General features: G+C 44.6%; 1 protein-coding gene across 26 annotated transcripts in view; it reads right to left on the reverse strand.

Annotated features, from left to right (window-relative positions):
* MAPK8IP3 (mitogen-activated protein kinase 8 interacting protein 3) overlaps positions 1 to 26400 on the reverse strand; it is a 75523-nt gene that overhangs the window by 36276 nt on the left and 12847 nt on the right. For 11 of the 26 annotated variants that reach the window (XM_041404548.1, XM_041404489.1, XM_041404540.1 and 8 more), the window contains exons 2-8: positions 21344 to 21464; positions 20599 to 20669; positions 19758 to 19849; positions 17607 to 17630; positions 13643 to 13787; positions 8190 to 8439; positions 5454 to 5556 (exon numbers count right to left, since the gene is read on the reverse strand). In XM_041404548.1, the coding sequence (XP_041260482.1) occupies positions 5454 to 5556; positions 8190 to 8439; positions 13643 to 13787; positions 17607 to 17630; positions 19758 to 19849; positions 20599 to 20669; positions 21344 to 21464 (806 nt within the window). Of the gene's footprint in view, positions 1 to 5453; positions 5557 to 8189; positions 8440 to 10850; positions 10980 to 13642; positions 13788 to 17606; positions 17631 to 19757; positions 19850 to 20598; positions 20670 to 21343; positions 21465 to 26400 lie in introns of those variants that run through there. The other 15 variants (XM_041404617.1, XM_041404556.1, XM_041404497.1 and 12 more) reach the window with 7 other exon arrangements.

Consider the following 26400-nt stretch of genomic DNA (forward strand, 5'->3'; position numbering starts at 1 on the left):
CTTGTCATACACAGGCGGCACCCAGAGTTATTTTAACATTTTCTAAAATTGCTCCCTTCAGGTTGCAGCTGACTAAGTCTTTACATCTTCGTGACTCAAGTTTCCACCTTGTCTCAGCGTGCCCTGAAGTGACAGGTACTTGGAGTCGGATCAGATGTAAGTACATCGTCGTCGGAGACACCAAACACACTCCACTTGACATCAACATTGTCCCAGGTCTCATAACATCAGACCTGGGGCAATTTTCTCTCAGACTTTACTGTATTCGCCCTCCCACCTTTTTGCCTCAGGGACAAACCGTGGCACAAGCCATTCCTGACACGGAGCATTGTGCAAATTAAGGGGCCAGATGGGCAATTGGCTTCAGTATGCCCGTTTGTTTTAGATTACACGGAACCCCTGTCCGGGAGAGACCTCCTTGCCCAATGGGGAGCCAGAATTGACCTTCCATTGGCTCCCCAGGTTTTTTGGGCAGCGGTCACTGAGGAGCGCCCTACCCAAAAACTGAATTGGAAGACCGATATGCCAGTGTGGATAGAGCAGTGGCCACTCTTTAAACAAAAACTGAAAGCGCTCCAGGAGCTCGTGGATGAGCAGCTGCTGATGGGCAACCTGGAGGAGACCACGTCCCCGTGGAACTCCCCAGTGTTTGTCATAAAGAAACCAAACAAAGATAAGTGGCGGCTCCTCCACAACCTCCAACAAATAAATAATGTAATTGAAGACATGGGTCCTCTCCAACCGGGATTGCCATCCCCAACGATGCTCCCCCAAAATTGGCAATTGGCAGTTATTGACATCAAGGACTGTTTCTTTCAAATTCCCCTTCACCCTGACGATGCCCCACGTTTTGCCTTCTCGGTTCCTACCATCAACCGGGAAGCCCCAAGGAAGAGATACCATTGGTGTGTTCTCCCTCAAGGCATGAAGAACAGCCCAGTCATCTGCCAATGGTATGTCTCTTCCTTGCTGTCCTCAGTGCGAGAAAAGGCGAGAGAATCAATTATTTATCACTATATGGATGACATCCTGGTGTGTGCTCCGACTGATGATGTGCTTACATACACGCTTGACCTGACAATCAGTTCATTGATTGCTGCAGGGTTCGAGCTCCAAGAAGATAAGATTCAGCGGATGCCACCCTGGAAGTACCTGGGTCTTGAAATTGGCCAACGCACTATTGAGCCTCAAAAAATTTCTATTAGAAACAACATTCGGACCCTATCTGATGTCCAAAAACTGTGTGGGTCTTTGAATTGGGTAAGACCTTGGCTGGGCATTTCCACCGGCAACCTAGCCCCCCTTTTCAATTTATTGAAAGGGGGAGAGGAGCTCAGTTCTCCTAGGTCCCTTACCCAAGAGGCACGAGCTGCGCTGGAGAAAATCCAGAATTCCATCTCTGCCAGGCAGGCCCATCGTTACCATCCGGGCCTGCCATTCAAATTCATCATTTTAGGGAAACTGCCACACCTCCATGGGGTGATTTTTCAGTGGGACAAAACAGCAAAAACGGATCAAGGAACTAAGGACCCCCTCTTGATCATAGAGTGGGTGTTCCTTAGTCACCATAGGTCCAAAAGAATGACACGGCCACAGGAGCTGGTGGCGGAACTGATCCGCAAGGCTAGGTTGCGGATCAGGGAGCTGGCAGATCAGGATTTTGACTGCATTCATATTCCAGTTCAATTGAATTCGGGCCAAATCACCAAGGCAATGTTGGAACACCTACTCCAAGAGAAAGAGGCCTTGCAATTCGCATTGGATAACTACAATGGCCAAATTTCATTCACAGACCAGCCCACAAAATCTTTAATCAGGATGTACAATTTTCTTTATCTTTAAAGAGCGTCCAAAGCAGAACTCCTCTAAAAGCCTTGACTGTGTTTACAGACACATCTGGAGCATCCCACAAGTCAGTGATGACTTGGTGAGATCCTCAAACTCAGCGGTGGGAGGCTGATGTCACTGAGGTTGAAGGATCACCTCAGGTAGCTGAGTTAGATGCAGTCATCAGGGCTTTCGAGAAGTTCCCTGGACCGTTTAATTTGGTTACAGATTCTTCATATGTTGCCGGTGTAGTTTCCAGAGCGGAAAATGCGATTTTGCAAGAGGTGTCCAACATGTCATTGTTCAACTTGCTCTCAAAGCTTGTCAATCTGTCTCCCACCGAGAGCAACCATTTTTTGTGATGCATGTCAGATCCCACACCGACCTGCCGGGGTTCATCACACAAGGGAACCGAAGAGCCGATGCCCTCGCTGCCTCTGTCCAGATGGCCCCGCTCCCTGACGTGTTCCACCAAGCTAAGATCAGCCACCAGCTCTTCCACCAGAATGTGCCTGGCCTAGTTCGCCAATTCAAACTTACTCGTGAACAGACCAGGGCGATCGTGGCCACATGTCCCCAGTGCCAGTCTTACCAACTACCTGCAGTAAATTTAGGCACTAACCCCAGAGGACTCAGCAGCTGTGAGGTGTGGCAGATGGATGTCACCCATCTTCCCGAATTCGGCAAACTTAGTTATGTCCATGTATCCGTGGACACTTTCTCTGGTGCAGTTTATGCCTCTGCCCATACAGGGGAGAAAGCAGTTGACACCAAAAAACATCTTATTTTAGCTTTCTCCGTGTTGGGCATCCCAAAAGTCATCAAAACGGATAATGGCCCAGCGTACAAGTCCAGGGAATTCAGGAGCTTCCTACAGCAATGGGGGATAGAGCATAAGACCAGCATCCCCTATTCCCCGACAGGCCAAGCTGTGGTGGAGAGGACCCATCAGAGCCTGAAAAAGGTCCTACAACATCAGGGTGCGGCAATGAAGATGGAGCCTCCCCAGGTCCGACTTGCAAGAGCACTTTATACCATCAATTTTTTAAACTGCTCTTTTGACAACCTTAATCCACCCATCATCCGTCACTTCGGGCACAATGACAAGCTGCAACCAAGGGACAGGCCTCCGGTCCTTATAAAGGATCTGGAGACCAGGAAGAAGGAGGGGCCCTTTGATTTAGTCACCTGGGGGAGGGGATACGCTTGCATGTCCACTCCTTCAGGCCTGAAGTGGGTCCCCTCCAAATGTGTCAAGCCCTTTTCTCCTGGGAAGTCCAAAACACCTAGAGCTGTGGCACACGTAGAAGAAGCTGTTGGAGGAGGAGGCGCAAACCTTTCTCCGGAGATCTGGACCTCCTCCCGGGGCAGAACCTTGACTTTTAATTTCTCCTGTTTTTCCTTTGTTTTTCGTTATAGGCTCTTTTTGCCATGGATCCTCGTCCCTTAAGGCGAAAGCCTTAGGCGCTCCCCTGACCGAGCCCCGGATCGGGAGAGTGCCCCCGTGCTGCCAGCAGTGCTGGCCGCAGCTAGCCGGGACACACCTTAAGGTCAGCCGCCGCTGCTGCAGGTAAGCCTATGCATTGAAAAGCATTAAATACATTTGGGGACATGAAAAACATGTCCCCAAATGTATTTAATTAAAGGTAAATCAAAGGTAATAGTTTTTAGTCTTATCAGATGACAGCACATTTCCACCTCTCAGTGTCTTTGATACCATCAAGAATCTTATATTTCTTGACAGCCTCATGGCTCAAAGTAGCAAAGAGTTGTTACAGGAGGTGCAGGTGAGGGAACTTCTGGGATTGTGGCTGTCTAATCTAAAAATTGTCTTAATATGGGTTATAAACACTGTGCAGTGCCCTGCCTTGTATGAGTAACATCAACCAGCATGAGCAGCAGCTCAGTTTCTCCAGCAATCTATCAGAAAGGTCAGCCTCAACTGAGATGATCTCAAGTTCTATGGTTTCATTATCACATAAACAATCCTAGAGATTATAAATGGAGTGTAGTAGCTGCCTCTGATATTGCAGCTATGACATCTGAGAGCACTGAGGAAGTACAAATGGTGCTGTGATGGCACTGCAATTAATCAGTTCACACAATCCAATGGTCAGCACAAATGACAAGAGAAACCAGCACTCAGTCTGACCTGGAGACCTAATTCAGACTGAAGTTTGCCGTTCAACAGCCAGCTTTCAGAGCTATGTGTATCATGAAAGCACTCTGCTTTCAGAGCAGCACGCACAATGTCAGCAGTCCAAGTCAGGCTGTGTCTCCTGTAGCTCCCAGTTTCACCACCTAGAGTAGAGATTCCTGCCTGAAAAGCTCCAGTGCATCAATCCTCTCTGTTTCCTTCTTTCCCCTGGATTTGACCAAATTTTCATCTGATCTCATCAGTCACTTTTGTTTTCCCCACACAGAGCAGTTTCAACTTCCTAGATTCCTCCTGACCCTAAAAATAGTCCAGGTATCCTACGTCTCAAGGGGAGCTTAACTGTGTCTGCCTTCACAGCTGAGAAATGCAGGTGTTATTGCTGCTCATACCCTTCTCAGTCGGGGTTCTCAATAGGGTGGGCAAATCCAGTCCAGACTGGGACCATTAGATGAATCTTGCCTTCACTCTGCCAGGGTACTATATTTTCTTTATATCTGTAACATTTTGGGGAGGTTTTTTGCTGAGACAGTGCCAAAATACCCACTAGACAAGGGTAAAAGGTAACTTTGAGTAAAAACAAATCAAGGTACCTATGCCTCACAACAATGTGGTGCCAAAATCAATAGCCTTTAGGAAGCCTCCTATTTAGAACAAAATGGGTGATGGGTAGGGATCAGAGCAGCAGAATAGTTTAATAAAAGTCTGATGATTCTTCTGAAAACTGTGTTGAGGATTTGTGACCAGTGCTCAGTGCACTGACGGGTCATAATTGCTCTGACCAGCCTCACCTGGGAACCGCACCTACCCACTGGTCCCAGGGCTCCCTCTGACCTCATGCCTATGCCTATGCCTTCAGTTCTTTGCTAAGATCCACCTGTCTTCAGTCCTGTCTCCTGCTGCTCATGGGTAGCACTGAGACCAAATTCACACCCTTGCTTTGTCTGGAGCTGCTGACAGGGTTCACCAGTGATCTGAGCCTCCCTGTCCAGTGCCTGTGGGATTGGGATTGCTGAGGTTACCTCTGTTTGTCCTCTCTTGGGGGGCAGCCCTGCCTCTACTCCTCAAATACTTGAAAAAATTAGAACTGAAAGAAATTTGAGGTTTTAAAATGGAATTCAGAACTGAGCTCTTATTGGACAAATGCATCTTTTCCCTACTCCTGACAGCTTAAGCCCACGTTCTCTTTTCTTGTCTTAAAACTTCTGCTGCTCCATCATCTCTCCAAACCCCCTGACCAGTAAGGCACACGAGCCCAGTCCTGGGTCAGCTGCAGACATCCTCCTGCAGATCACCAGCAGGCATCTGCCTTTTGGAGAACCCAAAGCAGGTCAGGTACTCTAATAGTAGGCAGGATATATGGACTATCTCAAATAGCTGCACTGTGAGCTCACTATGAGCTAGAGCATCCATTCGTCACTCCTCATGAAGCCAAGTGACAGAGCACACAGGGAAAAGTCACAATCAGTACCTGCTACCCGTGCGTTCCAGGCGGGGGTCCTGACACATATCCAGCTCTGGGGTAGAATCAATGATGTCCTGCACATCGGACCACTCATCGCTGCTGCCCATCCCTAGGTAAGACAGTACGTATCAGGTACAGGATCAGGACTTTCAGAGAATGGTATTTCTTCAAGGGACTTTTACAGCTTTGACTATTGAGATTTGAAAATTTCATGGTGCCATGTTCAAAGTCTTAAAATCAGAACAGAAAGTGGTTGAAGATGGTCTCTCAATTCCAGAACAGGAACACCATAAGCATTCCCCTTCCCACCCTCATTCCAAAGCATCACTAAAGTCATTGCCCTGAACACTCACTAAAATGGGATAAGCAGAAATATTTTATCCATTGAAATAAATTCTAAAACTCCTTTTTTATCTGCCAATAAAAAACTCCGCCCTCCCTATACAGCATTAACTGAGTTGAAGGTAACACAGTGATTTTCTGTACAGCTGCATAGAAATTACTGTTGTTAGGAACTGCCACTATTTAGTTTTAACAGAAATAGGTTTTCAATACAAATTTTCAAGTCTGCACTGGTTTAGATACCCATTACAGTGAAACTTGACTTCAAAACCGATAAATGAAATCTGGTTTATGTGTAATCTACAACCTGAAGCCAATATTTAAAGAATAAGGAATTTCTTCCTCTTGTCAAGTCCTGTTTATTGGATATCAAACCTTCAAAAGCTTAGACTTGCACCTATTCTGAACAAGCAACATGAACATGGTGCCTGTTCACACAAGGAATGCCTGGAAGATTAACGACCTAATTTGTGAATTACATCAGTCCCTCAATGAACTCAGATGTGACATTTTTGACCTTTACAGACATCTCAGTAGCCAAATATACAAAGTCCATGACAACTGAAGTGTTAATTTCTTTCAGACTGGCATTGTGCCATCTGGCAGCAAACCCAGGCTGGAAGACAAAGTGTGATGTGGATCTGTTGAGAAAGCAAGCATCTACACCCAGCAGGTCTAACAAAAGCACAGCCTTCCTCAGCTTTTTTTTACCAAGCTGGGAAGCTTTTCTGCAAATACCTCTGAGTACCATTTTTGGTAGTTCAGTTCTAAGGCACATGCATCACTGACAGACATTTTAATTACAGATGCATAAAATACATTATTAAAATTCAAGTATGTGTATTACTTCTAAGCATGGAGAACTGATTTTGCATTAGGGGTGAGAAACAGCTGAAAGGCTGAATATGAAGACCACATAAGGAAGCCATAACTATCTGCTCTGAGCAAATTCCACAACATCACACTTCCACCAAGAAAGTGGAAAAAAAAAAAAAAGCCTCCACTTCACAACTGGACACATACAAAAAAGAGATGATTTTGACCCAAGAAAGTTAATGAGCTTGTAAAGCAGCAACTGTAAAAAATCACGGTATTTATAGGGCATTCAAACTACTGACATCCATGTTTGGCTTTCCTGATACAAGTGTTTCATGGTCTTGCCTTGGCCAGGATCACAGCCAGACCACAATCTAACAGCAGGCTGTTCAGAACCCATATGCTTCTTCCATGGACAACTATCCTAGTCTCTGACAGATGGACATCTGTGACCCTGAGGGCCCCCTCAGGAAAATACATACTGGGACTCAGTCATGGCAGTTCTCCTTCAGTGCTACAGCAAAAAATGTTATACGTTGGTTTATGGTCTTACTTCATTAGGAACCAGCTTGTGAATGTTAGCAGAGGAATTCTGCTTCAGTAATAACTTAGTTATAACTTCTGCTTCCCAAGGAATAACTTGGGTAAGAAGATCATCAGCTGGTTCAGATGCCAGCCTCATAGACCTATGTTTACCTCTGTGCTCCTGCAGATTATCCTCATGACCTTTGATAAATCTTACAGTCCTTTTGTATTTTAAGTTCATGACCTGTAAAACAGATCACTTTTCATTTCTGATGGCCACTGCAAGTCTCACAATCCAGGGTAGACCTGCTCAGACACTACATGGGCACAGCTGAAGGGCTTTTATCATGTTATTAAATCATTTATTTATTTAACAGCCTGGTGCTAAAGCTTAGAGAATGGCTTTCCTGACAAGAAATCATGAATTCAAATTACTAAAGGACCCTGGAAAATTGAGAGACAACAACTGTAACTTCCACAGATTTGGGAGTGTTCTTATATGAGAAAGAGGCTAAAAAAAATCAGCTCATTTAGCTGAGAAAAACAGCTAGATACAATTATTTTAAGCAAATCAGCGTGTGGGATAAGAGCACAGAGGAAAAATAATTATTTAATCTCACTGACAAATTTGGCATTTGAACAACTGGATATAAAATACTTATGAATAAATACAGAGAGAAAATTAAATATAAGCTTTTAACTTTCATATTGATGAGATCCAGGAACAGCTTCCCAAAAGCTCAGCCTAAGACGTGACTTGAGTGCTCATGAAAGAAGTTCCAAGACATGAATGCATGTCACTGCAGGGAACTGAACTCAGTCACCTGCTCCCATTCTGTGAATTTGTGAAATTACTCATATAAACTGATGTTTTCAAAAATTTACTACGCAGAAAACTGCTAACATCCAATTAACCCTGTCTCATTCATGTATCTTTCCATGTCAGGCTTCCTCAAATTATATACTTACAGTGCAGTCTCCTAGCCTCTCCCTGTAACAGATAGACACTGGGAAGTTGATTAAGTTAGTGACCAAGTACCTGAGCTTCAGATGCCATACCTATGCTGACATTTCTCATCTCCTGTGTGACCTGGACTTCCATGTTCCGGCTGTTACGCTTTTCTCGTGCCCTCTTATTGCTCTTGGTAGTGCCGTTGGTGTACTCGCTGATGGGCTGGATGCTCTCATTCAGAGGGGTGACAGCAGCAGAGGGCACAGATGACGTGGGAGTGTTGGACTTGGTTCCCGTGGTGCTCGGCGTGGCAGCTGCTGAGGACTGCCCAGATTCAGACATTTCATCCTGGGGGCACTGTGGCAATTCCAGGGTGGCAGAACAGAAAGGGAAAAGCACAATTATACATTTTAGTAAGTCTCATTTGCTGTCTGCCTTAAAGCATTATGAGCGTGGTTCTTGCTCATTGCACCAGTTACATGTCCCATTGTTTGCTGGTGACACCAGGCACTACCACCACAGTGAAGCAGCAAGTTCTCGTGCTGAGCTCAACAAGCAAATCCCACCTGTAGAAAGGGTTGATAACCTTCTTCAATAAGGCTGATAACCCCTTCAATACTGAATACTGGTCTTCACAAATCACATTTGTATGTGATCTCAAGAAAGGTGGCTTTATCACAGGTGAAAAGCACCTGCAGATCACACTGACTACAGTGAAAGCTGAAAGGCTTTGGCACTTGCAGCTAACTAGGCCAGTGTTTCCCAAGGCTGGAAGGCAACATGGATATCACTTGGGAAGGATTTGAAGCGGCCTCTTAGAAGTCTTGGCTGATGTCATTACTGTAAGCCACCAACACACCTGGATGAGAAAACAACAAACTGGTTTTGCCACTGAACTGCAGAAGCGGAGTGGACACTGATCTCGGATGCTCTGGCTTGTCTTGACACAGGAGACCTATGTCCCCAAACCACCTTATGCAGAGCTACGCAGACATGGGTCCAGCTTGAGAACATAGCATAAACAGGTGTGGTCTCCCACTTCCAGATGGCAGGATGACAATACCAAAAATTCAGAAAGGTGAGAAATGAACACAGGAGATGGATTCTCAGTATGGAATGTGCAAAATGGCTCTTGGTTCTAACAGACATTACAGCCCCACTTCTTGTACCATCACCTCTTGAGGAACAGGGAGGCTTCAAGGCTTTGTCAGGGTTTTACACTGTAAGCTGTGTTTGTCAATTAAAGCAGCACTGCTTCAGTCAGACAAGGAATGCCCTGACCAGCACCATGACCTCTCTCAGACTCAAAGGAGATTTCCCCAGTCTTAAGAGCAGCCTGCTCTAATTACTGCATGCAGGGAGGTCACATAATTAATGGTGAGTTATATGCGACAGTGAGTTGTAATTGGGTGCAGTGGCATTCATCTGCACATCCAGACCCAGCTTTCATCTTCACCACTGGCCTCCCACCTCCTGTGCAAGTACTAGAGAGAGCCTGGTTCTGCTCAGAGGCTGCTCTGAGCCCCGAAACCTTGGAGCTGTGACAGTTTCACTTTGCTCATCTCGAAGTCTTGTTCTCGTGTTCTAATAACAGCTTCACAACATGACAAAAAAATCCAACATGGGATGAGTGAGAAGACTGAAAAAAATGGTGACTTAACCCTTTGCAGCCTTATTTTTGTTAAATCTGGAATTTTATTAAGATCTTCCTTTAATTAGACTGGCCTCTGCATGCTTATCTAGAATGCTTTGCTGCACCCTGCACTATGGAAGTCTAAGGGTTTACACTGCACCTGCACACTTATATTGGAAACTCAAGTTTTTTTACAATGGCACTACCATTAAATGCAATCCACATTTTGTGTATTTTCCGCATTGTCAGTCCAAATAGCACCCACATTCCCACATGAATATCCAAACCATCTCCCTTCACATATGCTGGGTTTAGCATCAAGACTGAGATGAGAACTTCGCACTTAGGCTGCTACATGTGAAAACCACACTTCCCACCTCTACTTCATATTCCTGGTTTAGGAGCTACTTTCCCAGTACATAAAGAAAAAAAAAAAAGAGTCAAATAGGACTTTTGATAATAAATAGGTTCCAGTAAGCTTCTGACTACCTCAACTGCAGTTTGTCTTCTGTGCTTTCAGATGTACAAAGGGACAAAGATTATCAAGTGTGAAGTGCAACCATAAAACCTTTCCTCAAACAAAACTGCTGTTGGATGAAAGAATTCAGGGATGTTCTTGGACCCACTCTTACTCTATGAGAATAAGCAAAGTTCAGGAGCATCTTAGCTGTGTAAGAGACACCCAGGTGGGTGCACTCCACTTGTCATTCCTTGTTCTTATGAACCAGATGTCATTCAAAAGCCCTGGATCATCAGTGTCTATAGGGTAATATTTGTATCAGCAATATCCTGTAACTTCTTGCTTATTGACATAACCTGCCCCTTACCCTGAACAAATGAATACATAATTACCCTAGTCTTTCACTACTCTTTGGTTACAGATGTGAGTTTTGTATTTCCCTAGAAAACACACTTCATCAACCTTCCAGCCTGCATTGGAGAAATTCCTCCCAAATGCATGTACTACCAACGTGCTCCTCTTCACAGCCCAGAAGCTGGTATCTTTCTTCTACTGTCTGAGTGCTCTGTTAATGCTAAATATTGCACTAAGAGTACAGCTCTTCTCTCCAGCACAGGAGGTATTCTCCAAAACCCACAGCTCACCCAAAGAATAATCTCCACAGCCACCACTTACCTACAGCCATACCTGTAAACCTCATAAACATCAATTGTGTAGTAGTGACCTCCAAAATGCATTGTAAAGGCCCAACATTCATAGCAGTCATATGTCACCATGAGAAGCCACAATTGTATGGTTATAACACTGAAAGCATAGTACATAAAAACAAAAACGTTAAGGACTTTAATCTCCAAAACACTGTATAAAATAATGTAAAACTGAATGCAAAAATAAAATAATGACAACAACTAAAATAGAAAATAGTAATAAAAATAAACAAGGACACTTAAAATGTAAGTACAGCATGGCCCCATGAAGAAGGAAAACTAGTGAGAACAGTCAGGTACATACTGGGAAGGTGAGTCACGTGTGAGTGACGTCAGCAAAATATCAGAGCTTTGAAGAAGAGGCAAGGGAGGCATGAGCCATGTCCCCTGAGAAGTCAGCCATGCAGAGGATTTAAGAGATAGCATTTCAGTCACAGAGTGTGCAAGAAGCTTGTGGGGGGAAAATCTCCATTCCGAACTTGCAAGTCAGTCCATTGCATCCTTTAATTATTCATTAATTTGCTCCATACTCAGGAAATTCTCCATAACAGACTACCCATCCAAGTCTTCCACAGCACGAGCTCCTTAGATCCACTGTACCATCTAGCCTCCTTTATCCCAGCATTCCACTCTGAGTCTCCCTAAGAAGCACCACCGTGAATCCCAGCACGATACATTTTGGCGCAGCTCACTGCTAGTTCTGCACAAAGCTTTCTTGGAACCAGATTTTTTTGCCTGATACCACCATCACCACCAAATAACTAAGAGATCCAGTCAGTAATCACAGAATGGTTTGGGCTGGAAAGGATCTTAAGCATCACCTAGTACCAACCCCTGTGCAGGGTGTCTTCCCTGACCAAAGCAGAACAACCTCTATTACCTGAACTTGGACACCAAAGCTTCCCACTTATCCTGGTTGCTGCTGCATTCTCCTGCAATGCAGATGCTGCGTTACTTCTTTTGCAAGTTCTCAGTGGGACCACTGAAAGAATTAGACCTTAGCAAGGCTGTGGAAGATGGATCTAACCACAGTGTCCACCCAGCTCTTCTCCAAAAACTAACCCCCACTGCCCAGCCTGATCACTGGAAGGTCTGTTCACACTAAAGTATGCAGCACTGCCTGGGGAGCCTGAGGAATAATTGATTCAAGAGGTGAGCTGGGCTCCATACATTTTGGTTGTGCTAGCACAGCACTAGTATGAAGAAACACATTCATGCTCTGTCCTCATTTCCACCATCCATTATTATGTTATTGTACTGTGGCACTGCTGTTCCCTAATTCCAGGCAGAGCTTTCCAGAAATTACTAGCATCTGAATGGCATTCTGCAGGTTGCTATATTTCCCAAAATTCTGTACCTCTAACATTACAGTAAGGACTGGATTCCAACCCTCCATCCTGGGCAAAGATATTTTGGATTTCCAAATTCCACAATGGCAGAGAGCTGACAAAGTGCTGACATTTGTGCTGTGCTAGGCCTGGCTGCTTTACAGACATAGTGTTAAAAAAATTAACTTGCTACTTTGTTTTCTGAGTAAATTGATAATTTGTCTATCCATCAAGAAGGCCACTGCTGTAGAGTCCCTCATGTGAAAGCCCATTCATGGAATCTGGAGACATGTGGAATGGGTAGAACAAGCTAGCGATTTCTTTTCTATCTCCTCTTTGCCTTTACGGCATCAATGTAGTTTACAGGATCAGTGATTCAAAACTTCTCAAAAGGAGGTCAGTCCTTACATGTGACACGTAAAACAGCCGATGTTCTATGAATTCCAAGCAAAGTGAAGGTAAATTTAATCAGACACTTTTGAAGTAGAGCAGAAGCTCTGTGAGATACCAGTGGACACACTGAGCTGTGCTCAGAACAGAAACCAGTGGCTCTCAGACCTGTCACCAGGAATTTGTGGAAAATCATTTCAAGAGAAGAATTTGGTGGGATCCTGAGCACAAAGACTTTGCAAAGTTCACATGTACAGCTCATGGGAAACACGGGTCACCATGCATAGCCTAATCTGTCAGACCAATCTCTGAGTAGTGGAGAAGAGACTCCTGAATGGCAGAGCAGAGCACAAGATGCATCAGGCAGCCTCATGAGCTGCTCCAGTGCAGTTGCAATGCTGTGAGGATTTTGGAAGACCTGGTGCAGAAGGCAGAGCAGTAATGGTGACAGATGTACTGAAGGCAGACAGTGCAAGTCTAGAGCAGTGACTAGGCATAGGAGGAACGTACGACCTTTAAGCACAGTGCAAGACTTGGGTGTTCAGACAGGATAAGAAGGAGCCCTTTTAAGTGAATATAGGAAGGCCAGGAGATCAGTCAAAAATGACAAACACTTAAGGGCAAGTGCAACCCAATGTCTGGCCACACCTGAGTTGCAGAACCATTGCTCTTATCAAAGAGGAGAGAAGGGACAGGTTCTACCACGTCCTCTCCCAAATAAGCTATTAAGAAGTGGAGGATTTCTCTTCACTCAATCCCTAACTGCCTCCGCACACATCCCTCTCAACTTGGGGCCAGCCAAGTAAAGGAGATTACCCTGAGACAAAGCAGCATGAGGAGCTGCGTCAAATCTTTCCTGCACCGTATGCCAGATCTGCAGAAGAATACCCTCCCACCTCCAGCACAGCTACTATGGGAGCAAACACAAAGGGAGAGGCTGCAAAGGGTTACGGACACAGATTGTCTCTAGCTTAATGAAAATGTGAGATGTTATCAACAGTGAAGGAGTGGGAAACCCTTGCTCTGTGATGGTCTAGAAAACCTTGTAGCTGGAGTTGGACTGCAGCTGGCCGAGGTCACTCAGGTGCCAGTGGTCCAGTGTTGGGACGATCTTGGCCCCTATCTGCCCACGTACCATGCCATCAGCGAGAGGGAAGACATTCAGGGAGTTGGGACGTTCCTTCCTGCTAAAGAGACAAACAGGGAGAGAGAGGAAAGTGTGTTAGCTGTGTACAAGATTCTGATAGAGAACAAACAGCACACTAGTGTATATGAAATACTAGTTACTAGAAACTGAACTGCAACTGTTACCCTCACATGGCAGATGTCTGAACTCTGAACTCCCACACTTCCTTGGTGCTGCTGCTCAGTCCCATGGTGTTACTGCTAGAGTAATACCTTCTCCTGGGGAAACTCTAAGATGGCTTAGAGTCAGATGGGGTCAGTGGGCATAACAGGTACAACTGACTGCTCAATCAGTAGGAGAAATTTAGAGTAACATTAAAGTGCAGAGAACCACCAGCCAATTTAAGTCAGTCTTTCTGAGAAACAAAGGTACTGGAGGAAAATAAGCCACGGCAAACAACTCTCACAGCAAAAAAAATAAAAGCTCTGTAGGTACTAGAGATGTCACCACAGGGTGAGGAATAAGGCTTTTAAGTGTCATCTACATGAAACTTATGACATTCCACCCCAAATCTGGTGAGCTTCAACAACAGGAACCAGAGGGTTTGGATCACTTCCAATTTTAAGCAAGGAAAAGAGTATTTGTATTCTTTGATCTCCCTTGATACCCATATTACAACAACTCACAATTCAAAAACTAAACAGAGATATAAATAAATGCATCATGCATACTGCTAGGTGTCTCTAAGTGTGTTCTGTTCATCCTCTCCTTTCTGGCAACTGCAGGTGACTCGCTAGCTGCAGGTTTGATTCTCAACATAAAAGCTAGCACAGATTTTGAGACCAAGCTTCAGTGGGAGAAAATCTAGAGCAAGCAGTAGAGGTGGAAAGGCTGTGGCAGCAGCTTACTGAACCAGAAAATGGTTCAGGGTATCTCAAATTGACTCCAGTCCCTGCAGAGCTGAACTAAATTGATTCTCTGTGTGATGTGCACCCATACTTGGACTTAATCCTACTTCACCTACTGCACAGGACTTCTGCTTAATCTTGGAAGTGCGATGAAACCTGCCCTTCTGTAGCATACTGTTAGTAACAGCAGACCTCCACGTGCCTTTCTGTAATGATCATCAGCACTGGGTGTCATGCCTAGGCTGGGAAACAAGCGCAGCCACCTCACCTGTGACCACAGCAAACAACTGCTACAGGGTCCCTGGGACAAAGCAAACACACTAACACAGGGGGTGGTACACCAACCAGCTCTTTTAGGAAGGACACAGATGGGAGTGCCCAGCGGAGGAGACAATGTTTGCTAAGAGAAACCACAATGCCCAACCTTCTCACTCCAAGCACTGCACTGCCCAGCCACCACAGTATGCTGCACTGCTGCATCAGTGCCTACCTCAAATAGGCAAAAAGGTCTCCTGTGGCCTGTCCTGGATAGGCAAGATGGGGGAGAAAAGTATTTCCAGCATGGCCTGCTTGGGATGCACTTTTCCTAGGAATCTGCACTAAAATCATCTCCTGAAGATACCAGACTCGTACATGGAAGTTTCACACACAAACCCTCTTAGAAAGGAGACATGTAACTGGATTTTGGAGGAACACAAATCACTGATAAAACATCATTAACCTTATCACAGGTAACAAGCAATAGAACAAGAGGAAATGTCCTCAAGTTGCACCAGGGTGGGTTCAGGTTGGATATTGTAGAAAATTTCTTCACTCAAAGAGTGGTTAGGCATGGAAACATGTTACCCAGAGCAGTAGTGGAGTCACAATCCCCAGAAGCATTCAAAAGGTGTGTGGATGTGGCACTTCACAATATGATTTAGTGGGCGTGAGGGCATCCAGTCGAAGGTCAGACTTGATAACCTTCGAGATCTTTTCCAACCATAATGATTCTATCATTCTCCACAGATTCAAACCCAGACTTCTATGGGATAGGAATTGTCAGTTTCCTTGTAGCTTTTCCTTTCCACTACCAAAGGCATCTTGATATTTGTAACTTAAACAATCGCTGAAGGTTTAGTGAAAAGTTTCTAACAGCTGGGTTTCAAGTTTCTACAAAAGCTTCTAAATAATATACTAGGCAAATGTTTCCCCTCCTAGGAAATCTTCACCCTGGCACGGATACAAGCACCACAAAAAGTAGAGTTAATTATGTGTAAGAGATCATAAAGGGATTCAAAACTAGAAATCAGAGTCACTTTATGCTACAATATCAGAAAATTCTTAGTAATACAGTTTAAGAAATAACCCAAGGGTCCCTACTTCAAAAAAAAAATCTCTCCTTTTAATGGAGAAAATAAAATTGGGCCATTGAGCGATTTTTTGAGATGCTTTAACCATTAGTTTTATATCTTTCATTTTCTTCGGGACCGAATTGTAGTTTTAATAGAGTCTTGCTTTCAAAGATCTATGGAGCAGGAGAAAGCTTCCTATAGCTGCAGAACAGTCCTTGTTAAACCAGTGGTGCAGCCAGAATATCCTAGTGACTATGCTGGAATGACTTGACGTAACTCCCTGACAGCACTGAGACATAAAAGCTGCCCCCAAAGTAGGCTGAGAGACATCAAATTATACTTTTTCTTTTTTGTTGATATGCAAACACATACATACTTAACACACAAGGAAAGACAGGAGCCACAAAATGGAGAGGAAATGTGTGAATTTCACAGTCCCTGATAAAGAGGTACAGGGTCTCTGTAGCATCAGAAGCTGTAGAATCTTCAGGAAAGAATTTTAGCACAGACTGTTAGGAAATTTCCTTGATGAGTTTCTTTGGAAACACCTTCAAGCCTCTTCAAAACTTCCCAGGAAAGGGGAACGAAGAGCTAACTCTAGTTTTGCAGTCCTGAAGTTGGCTACCAAATTCAAATGTAAATAAATTTTAAGTATCCTCATTTAGACTCATTCCGGTCTAAACTTTGAGTGCTGCAGTTGTTCTCATATACCCAAATCTTTCCAGGATCAGCCAGGGTGAGTCTTAACACTTGATAGTTCCACCTTGAGTTACAAGGTGAACAGCACACTCTCCAATAAAGGTTTGCAGTAGCTGAAACCTGGGATTAGGATGTTCTACAAGGAACATCCTGAAGTTTACAAAACGTAACAAAACTAGAGTTTGTTTGCCGGCATTTAAAGAGGAGAACTTGTCTCTTTGAAGGCTCTGTGCACAGCACTCCCTGACCATCAACCATCAGCCAAAAGTGCCTTTGGAAACCTACTGACACTGACACTTCTACTTCCAGTCAAAAATCAGGCATGGCTTGCTCTCTAGTGTAAAATAAGAGAGAAGAAACTTCTTGAAACCTGAGGGAATTGCATGAAGGTTTGTCAGGGGAGTTTTAGGCTGAATTTCAGGAAAGGTTCTTCCCCCAGATGGTGGTGGGCACTGAACAGGGTCCCCAGGGAATGGTAATGACCCCAAGGCTGCCAGAGCTCCAGGAGCGTTTGGACAACGCTCTGAGGCACAGGATGGGATTGCTGGGGTGTCTGTGGAGGGACAGGAGCTGGATTTGATGATCCTTTTGGGCCCCTCCCAACTAAGGACATTCTACGATTCCATGGATCTATGATTCTGTGACTTTTTAAAATATTAGGGGACGTGAAGTGTAAACATCCCATCCCAGACATCTGATCCTGTCTTGGGAACAAACTTGTGTGTCTTCTGCATTTGCATGCACAAGCTTCTCCCTGCTGTGTTAACCCAGCTCCATGGCTCCCTCTGCACCCCTGAACCAGCAAGTCCAGCACACGTGTCAGTAGACACAGAGAGCAAATATGCCAGTACAATACATTCCCAGCATCACACTGTCACCACTCCACAGCAACCTCCAACACTTGGATTAATGAAGTTCAGATGCAGCAATAGGATTTACCTTTTCCTCCAGGACTGGCGATGACTGCAGTGACAAACATAACAGCCAAACAGCAGCAATTCCACAAAAAGCGAGACAAAGAGAACAACCATTAGAGAGCAAATGTCATGCAAACATGCAACCTAACACAAACACAAAGTACACGTGCACTGCAACCCCCATGCTATGTGGAAGTGGGTACTGTGGATGTGACAGCCTGGCCAGAGAATGAGAAAACTACGTATGTTTTCCCAGATCAGTCTGAGAGACTTTAAGGAGTTGAAGATAAACAATGATAGCTTATTTTCATAATCAACCTGCAGGTGGTGTTTTCCTACTCTCTGTTTTCTTGTTTTTCTCAAAGACTTTATATGCAAGGTGTCTTGTTAATTAGCCAATCAAGTGAAATGCATTGATTAATTGACCAACCAGGTCTATCTATACCAGAGCAATGTATAAAAGAGGATCTGAAGTAAAGACGCATGCTTTATGCAAACCAGCCTTCTGGAGAGTCTGTGTCGTTTCTTACTCAATAGCGACAGGTACAAACTCATTACACCTCTTGGATGGCCACTGATACACATCACCCCCACGAAAGTTGCAGCACAAACTTCTCCCTAGCCCCATTTATTTTAAATCAATGCACCCACATCTGTTTCGCAGGTCATGAGAAATTATGCCTGTCCCCCCACCCACTGCACTAAAATCCACAAACACTGGTGCTCCTCCCAGCTGTTTAATTACATCAAAACACACGTGGCCCAGGTGCTGTGCACAAGCACAACAAACAGAGCTACGCTCGCACACACGCAAACACACACACACACACAAGCAAAGCTGGAAATTAAGGAAAAACTCCCATTTCCCACTGGTAGTTCCAACAGACTTGGATCACAGTCCCATCATGGGCTCTTCACAGACACACAGTGTTTCTCTCCAAAGACACTAGCAATATGCGATAAAAGACTAACTTGTCTGAGATGAAAAGGTAATTCTTGATGAAAATTTTGCCCTTCACCAATGAGACTGGCAGTCTTGCAGATAAAACCAGCAACACTTTTCACTGGGCAACTCTATCATGGAATGTTAACATAAAGCCGTAATTAATATCAGCTTATTTAAGAGTCAGGGAAGTAAAAGCTTTTAAGCTTTTATGAAAGGAAGAAATTAAAAATGATTTCTACTACCCAGTCCAACTCAGGAGTTGAACTTCAATGATGCTTGTGGCTCCCTTTCAACTCAGGATATTCTATGATTCTATGACTCAAAGTTGGCAAGTGCACACAGGACTCACCCTTTAAAAGAGATGTTCTAAGTTTGCTTTTGCCTACGGTACTTTTGGATTTTACTGTAAGCATTTCCACAGAAATATTCTTACTTCCATAAGTGTAAGCTGGGAGAGAAACAAGCCTAACACACTTATCCCATTCCATCTCTAACACTAGGATCAGGTCATGTTCTGGGAGCCCACTCTGGATTTCCAGATTGTGAGGGATAGAAAATAAGGAAGAAAAACAGTCTGCTAAGGGAAATTTTATGAACAGATGAGCATTTACAAACTACTGGTTCTTTTTAGACCATGTCCTCTCGAGCTCTCCATACCCCTTATCTGCCTAGGAAAGCTGACATCTAGCTTTTTTTTTTGTTTTTCTCAATTGATTCCTATATTTTAGACAATTTATTTCTAGTCAGAACCCAAACACTGCAGGAAGGGAGGAAAAGCCCTTTCTAGACATAAGTAGGATTTTTGGTGATTGACAGAAAGCTTCCTCTGAAAGAACAACAGGTGAAAAAATCCTGTAATGGCTAATGCATTTAATTGCCACGGTTTTGCTGCCTATCCCACATACAAAGACATGTAAACACACAAACATTTTATTTGACACCTTCATCTATTCTACAGATAAACTTTTACACACTACCTAAGAATATGAGCGTGTTTTCCAGAGGCCCCATCAACAGCCGCATGATAAAGTCTTACCTTTGTAAAACAACATAGAAAGCTCCTCACCATCAAGTACCCACAACTCACCCAGAACCCATTAAAACAGAGCTTCAGCTACAATCCCTGTCCCCAGGGAAAGGTCCTGCTCTGTTTTCTCTCTCAAACACGCACAATCAGTGTCTAAGTTCTCAGGTGAAACGTGTCACATGGAAAGGTCATGGCCCTACCTTCTCCCAGGTACACTGCCCTCAGTTTGGTTATTTCCCCCAACTTGCTGCATCTTAGATCGCTCAATGTGTTCCACATAGGTCTGGATCATCTGTGAGGAGAGAAAAATCCATGAGGAGATGGAAAATCCACAGATGAGAAGGAAAGGCTCATTTTCTGCTTTTGTTTAATTTTCTATGGTATCCATTTCCAATCCCCTGGGGTTTTTTGCAGACTTCCTTGTGTTTACTGTTGCCTTCTAAGCTGATTATGTAAGTGAATGATCTAATCTGCTAGAAAATTTGTCAGCAAGTAGTGTCCAAAATCACTTCAGCTGAATCTCAAAATCAAAGACCCTTGAAAAAGCAACGTAAGCCTGGAGGTTCATTGGTAATCGAGATGAGGTAGCAGGGCACTGTGCACAGCATCACAGAACAGCTGAGATTGGAAGGAATGTCCTACGGTCCATTAGTCCATCCCCTGCTGAAATAGGGCCACACAGAGCAGCCAGCCACAGGACCGCATCCAGGTGGCTTATGAATATCTCCAAGGAAGGAGACTCCAACAGAGACGCCTCTGAACAACCTATGCCAGGGCTAATTGCCCGTGCAGGAAAGCAGTTTTTACTACTTTGTTCAGAGTGAGCTTTCTGTGTCTTAGTTTGTGCCACCTGTCTCCACTGGGTACCAGTGAACACAGCCTGTCTCCATCCTCTTCACACCCTCCAGTCCGGTATTTCTGAAGTTCCCAAAGTTCAGAAACTCTAGTTATCACTACGATTGTAAAGATGAGTTCTTTGACATGATATAGTCATGTAGATACAGACAAAGAGTTAATTTATTTAGAAAGATTATATCCTACCTCTGTGTGACGCTGATGCAGAGCATTATACTCCTTCTTCATTTCCGATTCACGTTCTTCCAGTCGAGAAACTGCCAAGAGAAGATCCCAACTATCAGCTAACATACGCCTGGCTCTCGAAATAAACTATTTGAGAAACAAAGCCTATTTTTTTAGAAATTAATTTACACCTACTGAATAAAACAAACAGAACTGTGGGATTTGGTCTTTGTTACACTCTCAGTTCATAGGTAACTGCATGTTACCAATACCAGCGATTATGCACCACAAATGCAACAAAACTGCAGAAGTTTTTCAGCAGTAGCCTGGTGCCATGTAAGCATCTTATTCTGGCAACAATATATTGTCCTCTGGGACTGGCTCTTCTGGGTAGTTGAGAAGCGGGAGTACTGGACAAAACATGAACAAATCTGAGGGGAACTTCAGTGGCTGCATATATTAAGGAAGTATTTGTAAAAACAAATACACAAACTAAGTAACTAACCAATTAAGTCATGTGATGACTTTTATAAGAATGGAAGATTCTACAAGGAGAAACTGGAAACCAGGTTTCAAAGGCCCAAATCTTACACCTTGCATCTGACCACAAAAGAGAAAAAATGTAGCCTCCACTGAATTACTGTGGGTACATCCCACCCTTGGGAAAGTTCTGAATTTTACATCAAAGTAAGTGACAACCAGATATTTTGGGCTTTGCACAAATCACATTAAACCAAAAATGTGTCTGGTGCACAGCTTTACTTACTCTGGTCTGCATAGTTTTTGGTCTTCAGCTCCAGCTGTCGAGTCTGAAATTCAAGGTGTTCCACTTGGATTTGTAGTTCTTTCTTCTCCTGTTCCAGTGCATCTTCAAACTCTATGAACTTCTGCATAGGGAACAAGTGGAGAAGGAGGCACAGATGAGGATTACATGCAAATGGGTTTGCCCTACCATGACCCTTCCTCTCCTCACAAAAATAGAAATTTGAGGGAATATAAAGTGAGGGAATATAAATTACAAAATAAGAAATAAGAATTTTTAAGTACTGTAGGTAGCACAACAGCACTTTATCAACGTGAAGAATCTTTTATGTTAGAAACTTATTGCTATCTTTAATGCATAATAAACATATAAACTATGGTCCTACATGAGTTCTGTAAACCAGCACAACTTTATCATCTTCAGCAATGTGCCAGGCTTCTTCTTTGTGCCAGGCTGAATTTTGATTCCTGTTAATTTGATGTCACAGAAGAAAAGTTTTATTTACAATTATGTATTTAAAAATACCTATGTCAAAAATCTTCAGACAAACTCTTCTAATGAGGCAAATGTAGAGAGCTCCACCCAAAATTCCAGTGGGGGGACAAGTCTTGCAGAAATGTGCAAGTCTTTTGGAAAACTAAGCTCCAACTCTGGTGCTGATCACCCCCCTTATTGACCATACAGAGGCAGCTGCATGCAGCAGGGTGACTCCTGCATTGGACACTGGCCCAAAAGAAAGGTTTTAGAGATACGCTCATTTCACGATGAAAACACAACAGGAAAATATCTGATTTCAGAGTGTTCTTTCTGTAAACTGTCACTTCTCGCTTGCGAGCTTTAGTCACTGCCTGCTGTGGACACCAGTACACGAGCAGAGTAAAACATGTGGAACATTCTGTTCAATCCATTGTGGGATATTACACAACTCATGGTAGAAACTGGAGCCACAGGGGGTCCATATAATGAAATATCATTAAATCATATAATAAACCATCATGTCATATAATAAAGTATAATATATCATATCATATAATAAAGTATCATTAAATATTTAAACTAAGCGGGATCCCTGGGAAGTGAATGCAACTCCACATCTCTGCAGGACCAGACTGATTCTTGTGTAAAGAGGTTTTCTGCAGAATACACCAATGCAATAATGACCCATAGCCCACACATCTAGATTTAGAAACAGCTGCTTCTAGTACCATCCCAGACACAAACTGGTGGGAAAGTCTCTAAGGCTCAGAGAATACGTGCCTCTCTCCAGCAAAGCAAATCTGAATGTTACCACCAGGCTCACAAGGCCACAGTACTGCAAAGCTATCCCACCAGCTGCAGTACATATCCTGGCCTGCCTTATAAACCCAAAAATTCAAGTCTCGTTACACTGCTCCTGAATAGTTCCACCCAACAAAGCCAAAAGTACAGCATTATTTGCACCAACCAGTCCAGTAACTACAACACCTAGCTGAGCTGCATGAGCACAACTAGGTTTGGGAGCAGCCCTGGATCTGGAGCTGCTGAGGATGACAGTGAGAAGGAAATTAAGATAAGCAGGCTTTAATCCACCCTTAGAAATGTTTATGGGCCAAGAGGAGCCCAAAGGAAATAAGAGGGGTCTGTGAAGAGCTCACTAGACTCTGCTCCTGACCCTGCCTCTCTCTCTCTCTCCATCTGTTTGCCAAATCCTCCTTAGGTCCGGGCCCATTAGATTCACCAGGACACGCACACTGGCTGGAGAAACCTCCTCTGTCTAAAAGCATGGATAATGGGGAGGAAAATCCCCTCTACTTCTGTCCTCTGCATGGGGGAAGTGCTCTCTCCACAAACGTCACTGCTCAGGGGAATGAGAATTTCAATTTAACAAAGTAAAGCTTTGTTTTACTTCAAAAAAGACATACTGGTAAGAATCTTTTTTGGGCAAAGACTGTCAGGGAAACTAATACATTTAAATGCTCAGTAAAATTATTTTGTTAAATTCTGCACATGAATCAATCTGCACTGCTGCACTCTCAGGGCAAACCCTCTGACCATTCCCTACTGCTTTTACTGGAATTATTAGCAGGGACACTGGAACCATCATTATAAATTGGATCCTCTCTGCAGATGACTGAAAGCCATGGTATTTATGATTCTTGCAAACTTTTAAAACTCCTCAGCTAATTCTTGGGAGCAGTGACTCAAGTTTGCATTCCTACATATCTGTATTTATAACAATCGAACACACATTAGCCATTTCTTGCTTCCCTACACTCAGTGTTCTGCAGCGACTTTAACCTCTAACTGAGCTTTTAACTTTATTCCTCTTCTTGTCCAAATTTACTGAATAAGGGCTTGGGGTTTTTTCCCCACTTATGGCTGTTTTACAGAGAATTTTCTAGAAATAGCAGCAATGCCAACACCTTTCTTCCATTATAAAGAAGTCATCTCAGAGGCTAAACATTTACTTATTAATTATATTTTAAGACTGTTCAAGAGTTTAGATTTTTAAGTGTGATTCTTCCTGAGATGTCAATTAAACACTGAAACCCCTTAGTCACTCACCCAGCAACCTGTTTTATAGATTCTGAGAACTTTACAAAAAAACCTGCTTTGTAAATTTGTGCACTTATTTTTGAATGCTTTTTCAGAACAACAATATAATTTCAGAATGATTACAAACAGAAAAGAAGTCCTAACAGACACTGACAATGAGCAACAGAGCTGAGAAGCAGCAGTTCCACTTACTCCATCTACACGCTGATAGAAATTATTCCAAGAGTGTTCTCCTGGTATAATCTCTGTCTCATAGGAATTTGCTGGAAGCACTCTGTGCTAGAGCTTTACTGATGAACCCTTTTAATTACACCCAAGGGCTAAATCCCCATCACATAGCAATGGCTCAGCTTTCATGACTTTCCTGCTCCCATTTCTCCACCCAGGAACATGCAACACCCTCTCCTCCCCACTCTTAACTTTAACTCTTCTACAAATATGGCTCAGTCTTTTTCCTCATACCTGTCTATTTTGCAACTCAAAAGTAATCAAAGAAACATAAAACTAGAAATTGATTAAGCACCTGGAAAAGAAACATGGAGACAATGATATTAAAAATTAATATTGCCCTAAATTAATATTGCCGTAAGTTTTTGTAGGGCAGAACAGCATTTTGGATAAGAGCACTGCAGGATAGCCCATCCTGTTACTGAGGAGATCAAATGATGGCATTTGTGTGCAGGGGCCCAAGGGCTTGACCCAGCTCCTGGCTGTGCAGTGTGGATGCCATGGGACAGAGAGAAACGGCAAGTGTCAGAGTGGCTTGTGAGAAATTTTAGGGATTTGGAAAGATGGGATAACTTGTTAAGTATAAAAAATTCGCAGGAAGTGTTTTTCTACTTTGTTTTCCTGTTCTTTTCAAGGACAGCTTGCAAGGAAGAAGTTTTTGCTAGTTAGCCAATCAAACAGAACCTATCATATCGCTCTATAAAAACTGTGCAGTTCTCTTGAATAAAGCCTTCTTTGCCTTTTCTACAATCCTGCCTCTCGCCTGCTCCTGTGTAATTCTCGGTGCAAGAGCAACATCTGGTGACCCCGATGTGAGTGCTGCACCCATTGGCCTTTGCAGAGTGCGGCGGACGCCCGGGACCCCCGCCGGACCCCTCGGGGGCGCATGGTGCCCACGCAGCTTGGCCGCGTTCAGACACCCTTTGTTTCCCTGGAGAGGTAACTGCCTTTCTCCCGCGCCCTTCTCGTTGGGCTTGGTCCATGGGGCTGCCCTGACAGCTGGGACTTGCAGGTAGGGACGGACTCCCCAGGGCTTGCACAGTTCATGGACTGCTGGGGCTGGGTGCCAGTGTTTCCAAGATAGGGGATCGAGAAGAGGAGGAGAACTGGGTTTTCTCCGTGTGGAGGCACCTCCTTTTCTATCGGGGGTTATCGGTGCCTGACGCCTCACTGATTGACCTGCTTACGTGGGCCACGGTTCATGAGATCCCGATGGGCACGGCCGATGCTTTTGACCTGGGCTGGTGTCAGGAACTGTGTGGTCGACTTGCGGAAGAGTTTTATGGCAGGGATGATGCAATACCCCCGCTCCTGGCTGTGTGCGACTTCCTGTGCATGGCCCTCCATGACCGGGCCAGAGGTGAGGAGACAGGCAGCTTGAGGGGCGCGGGTGGTGCCAGCGCTTCAGACACGGGATCGTCCAGTCACAGCTCGCCATCTGTGAGTGGTTCAGCCTCTTTGTCCCTGGCGGGACAGGCCCTTCCCTCTTAAGAGGGTGGGGCTGGGGGCTGGCTGCAACAGAAGATACACTTTTCCCCACCCCTGCTGCCGAAGAACCAGGATTCTCCCACCTGACTGATGTCCCGTCTTTCTCTGCCCCTGCTGCCAAAGTTGTAGGATTCACTGGGCCAACAGCAGCCCCGCCTTTCCCCCCCCTGCCTTTTGGGGGTCAGCGCTCCCCTGAACCATGGGAGCCACAGTTTCCCACCCAGCAGCACCCCCCCGAATGGCCAGAGGGGGCAGGGTCTGCTCCCACTTCGGCAGTTGCCAAGAGGTCACGGATCACTCTGCTGGCTTCCTCATCATCAGCCATGGAGCCTGCGCAGTTGTACTGGCCCGGCCCATCATTGATGCTGGCGGGCGGCAGCCCGCCCCAGCCAGTGTCATGTTCCCAGCCAGTTTTCCACTCCTTCCCCATGGCACCTGTGCAGATGGCGGCAGCTGTGACTGCAGCTTCGGCACTGTCTCTCTGAACAGTAAGTCATCCGGAGGCGGCAGTGCCTCTTTCTTCTTCCGGCGCGGCAGCCGCTTCGGGTGACTTAATGCCTTTTACACCTTTGCTGGGGCAGCCTGCAGTGGCGGTGGGGCTGTCAGCTGCACCTGCGCCGCACGCTGCCCTGTCTCCAGCCACGGCAGTGCTGGTGGCTGGTTCGCCTGTGTCCTAGCCTGTGACTGTCCCTTTGGGTTCACAGTCCAAAGTTTCGTTTTTCAGATCCAGACCCCTTTGCTAGTGTGCCACCCCTGGTCACCCACTGGGCACCCTTCACATTCTGGGGTGGGGACTCAAGACAGCAATG

Source organism: Onychostruthus taczanowskii, unplaced genomic scaffold, assembly GCF_017590055.1.
Source record: "Onychostruthus taczanowskii isolate IOZ18803 unplaced genomic scaffold, ASM1759005v1 scaffold10, whole genome shotgun sequence".
Lineage (NCBI taxonomy): Eukaryota > Metazoa > Chordata > Aves > Passeriformes > Passeridae > Onychostruthus > Onychostruthus taczanowskii.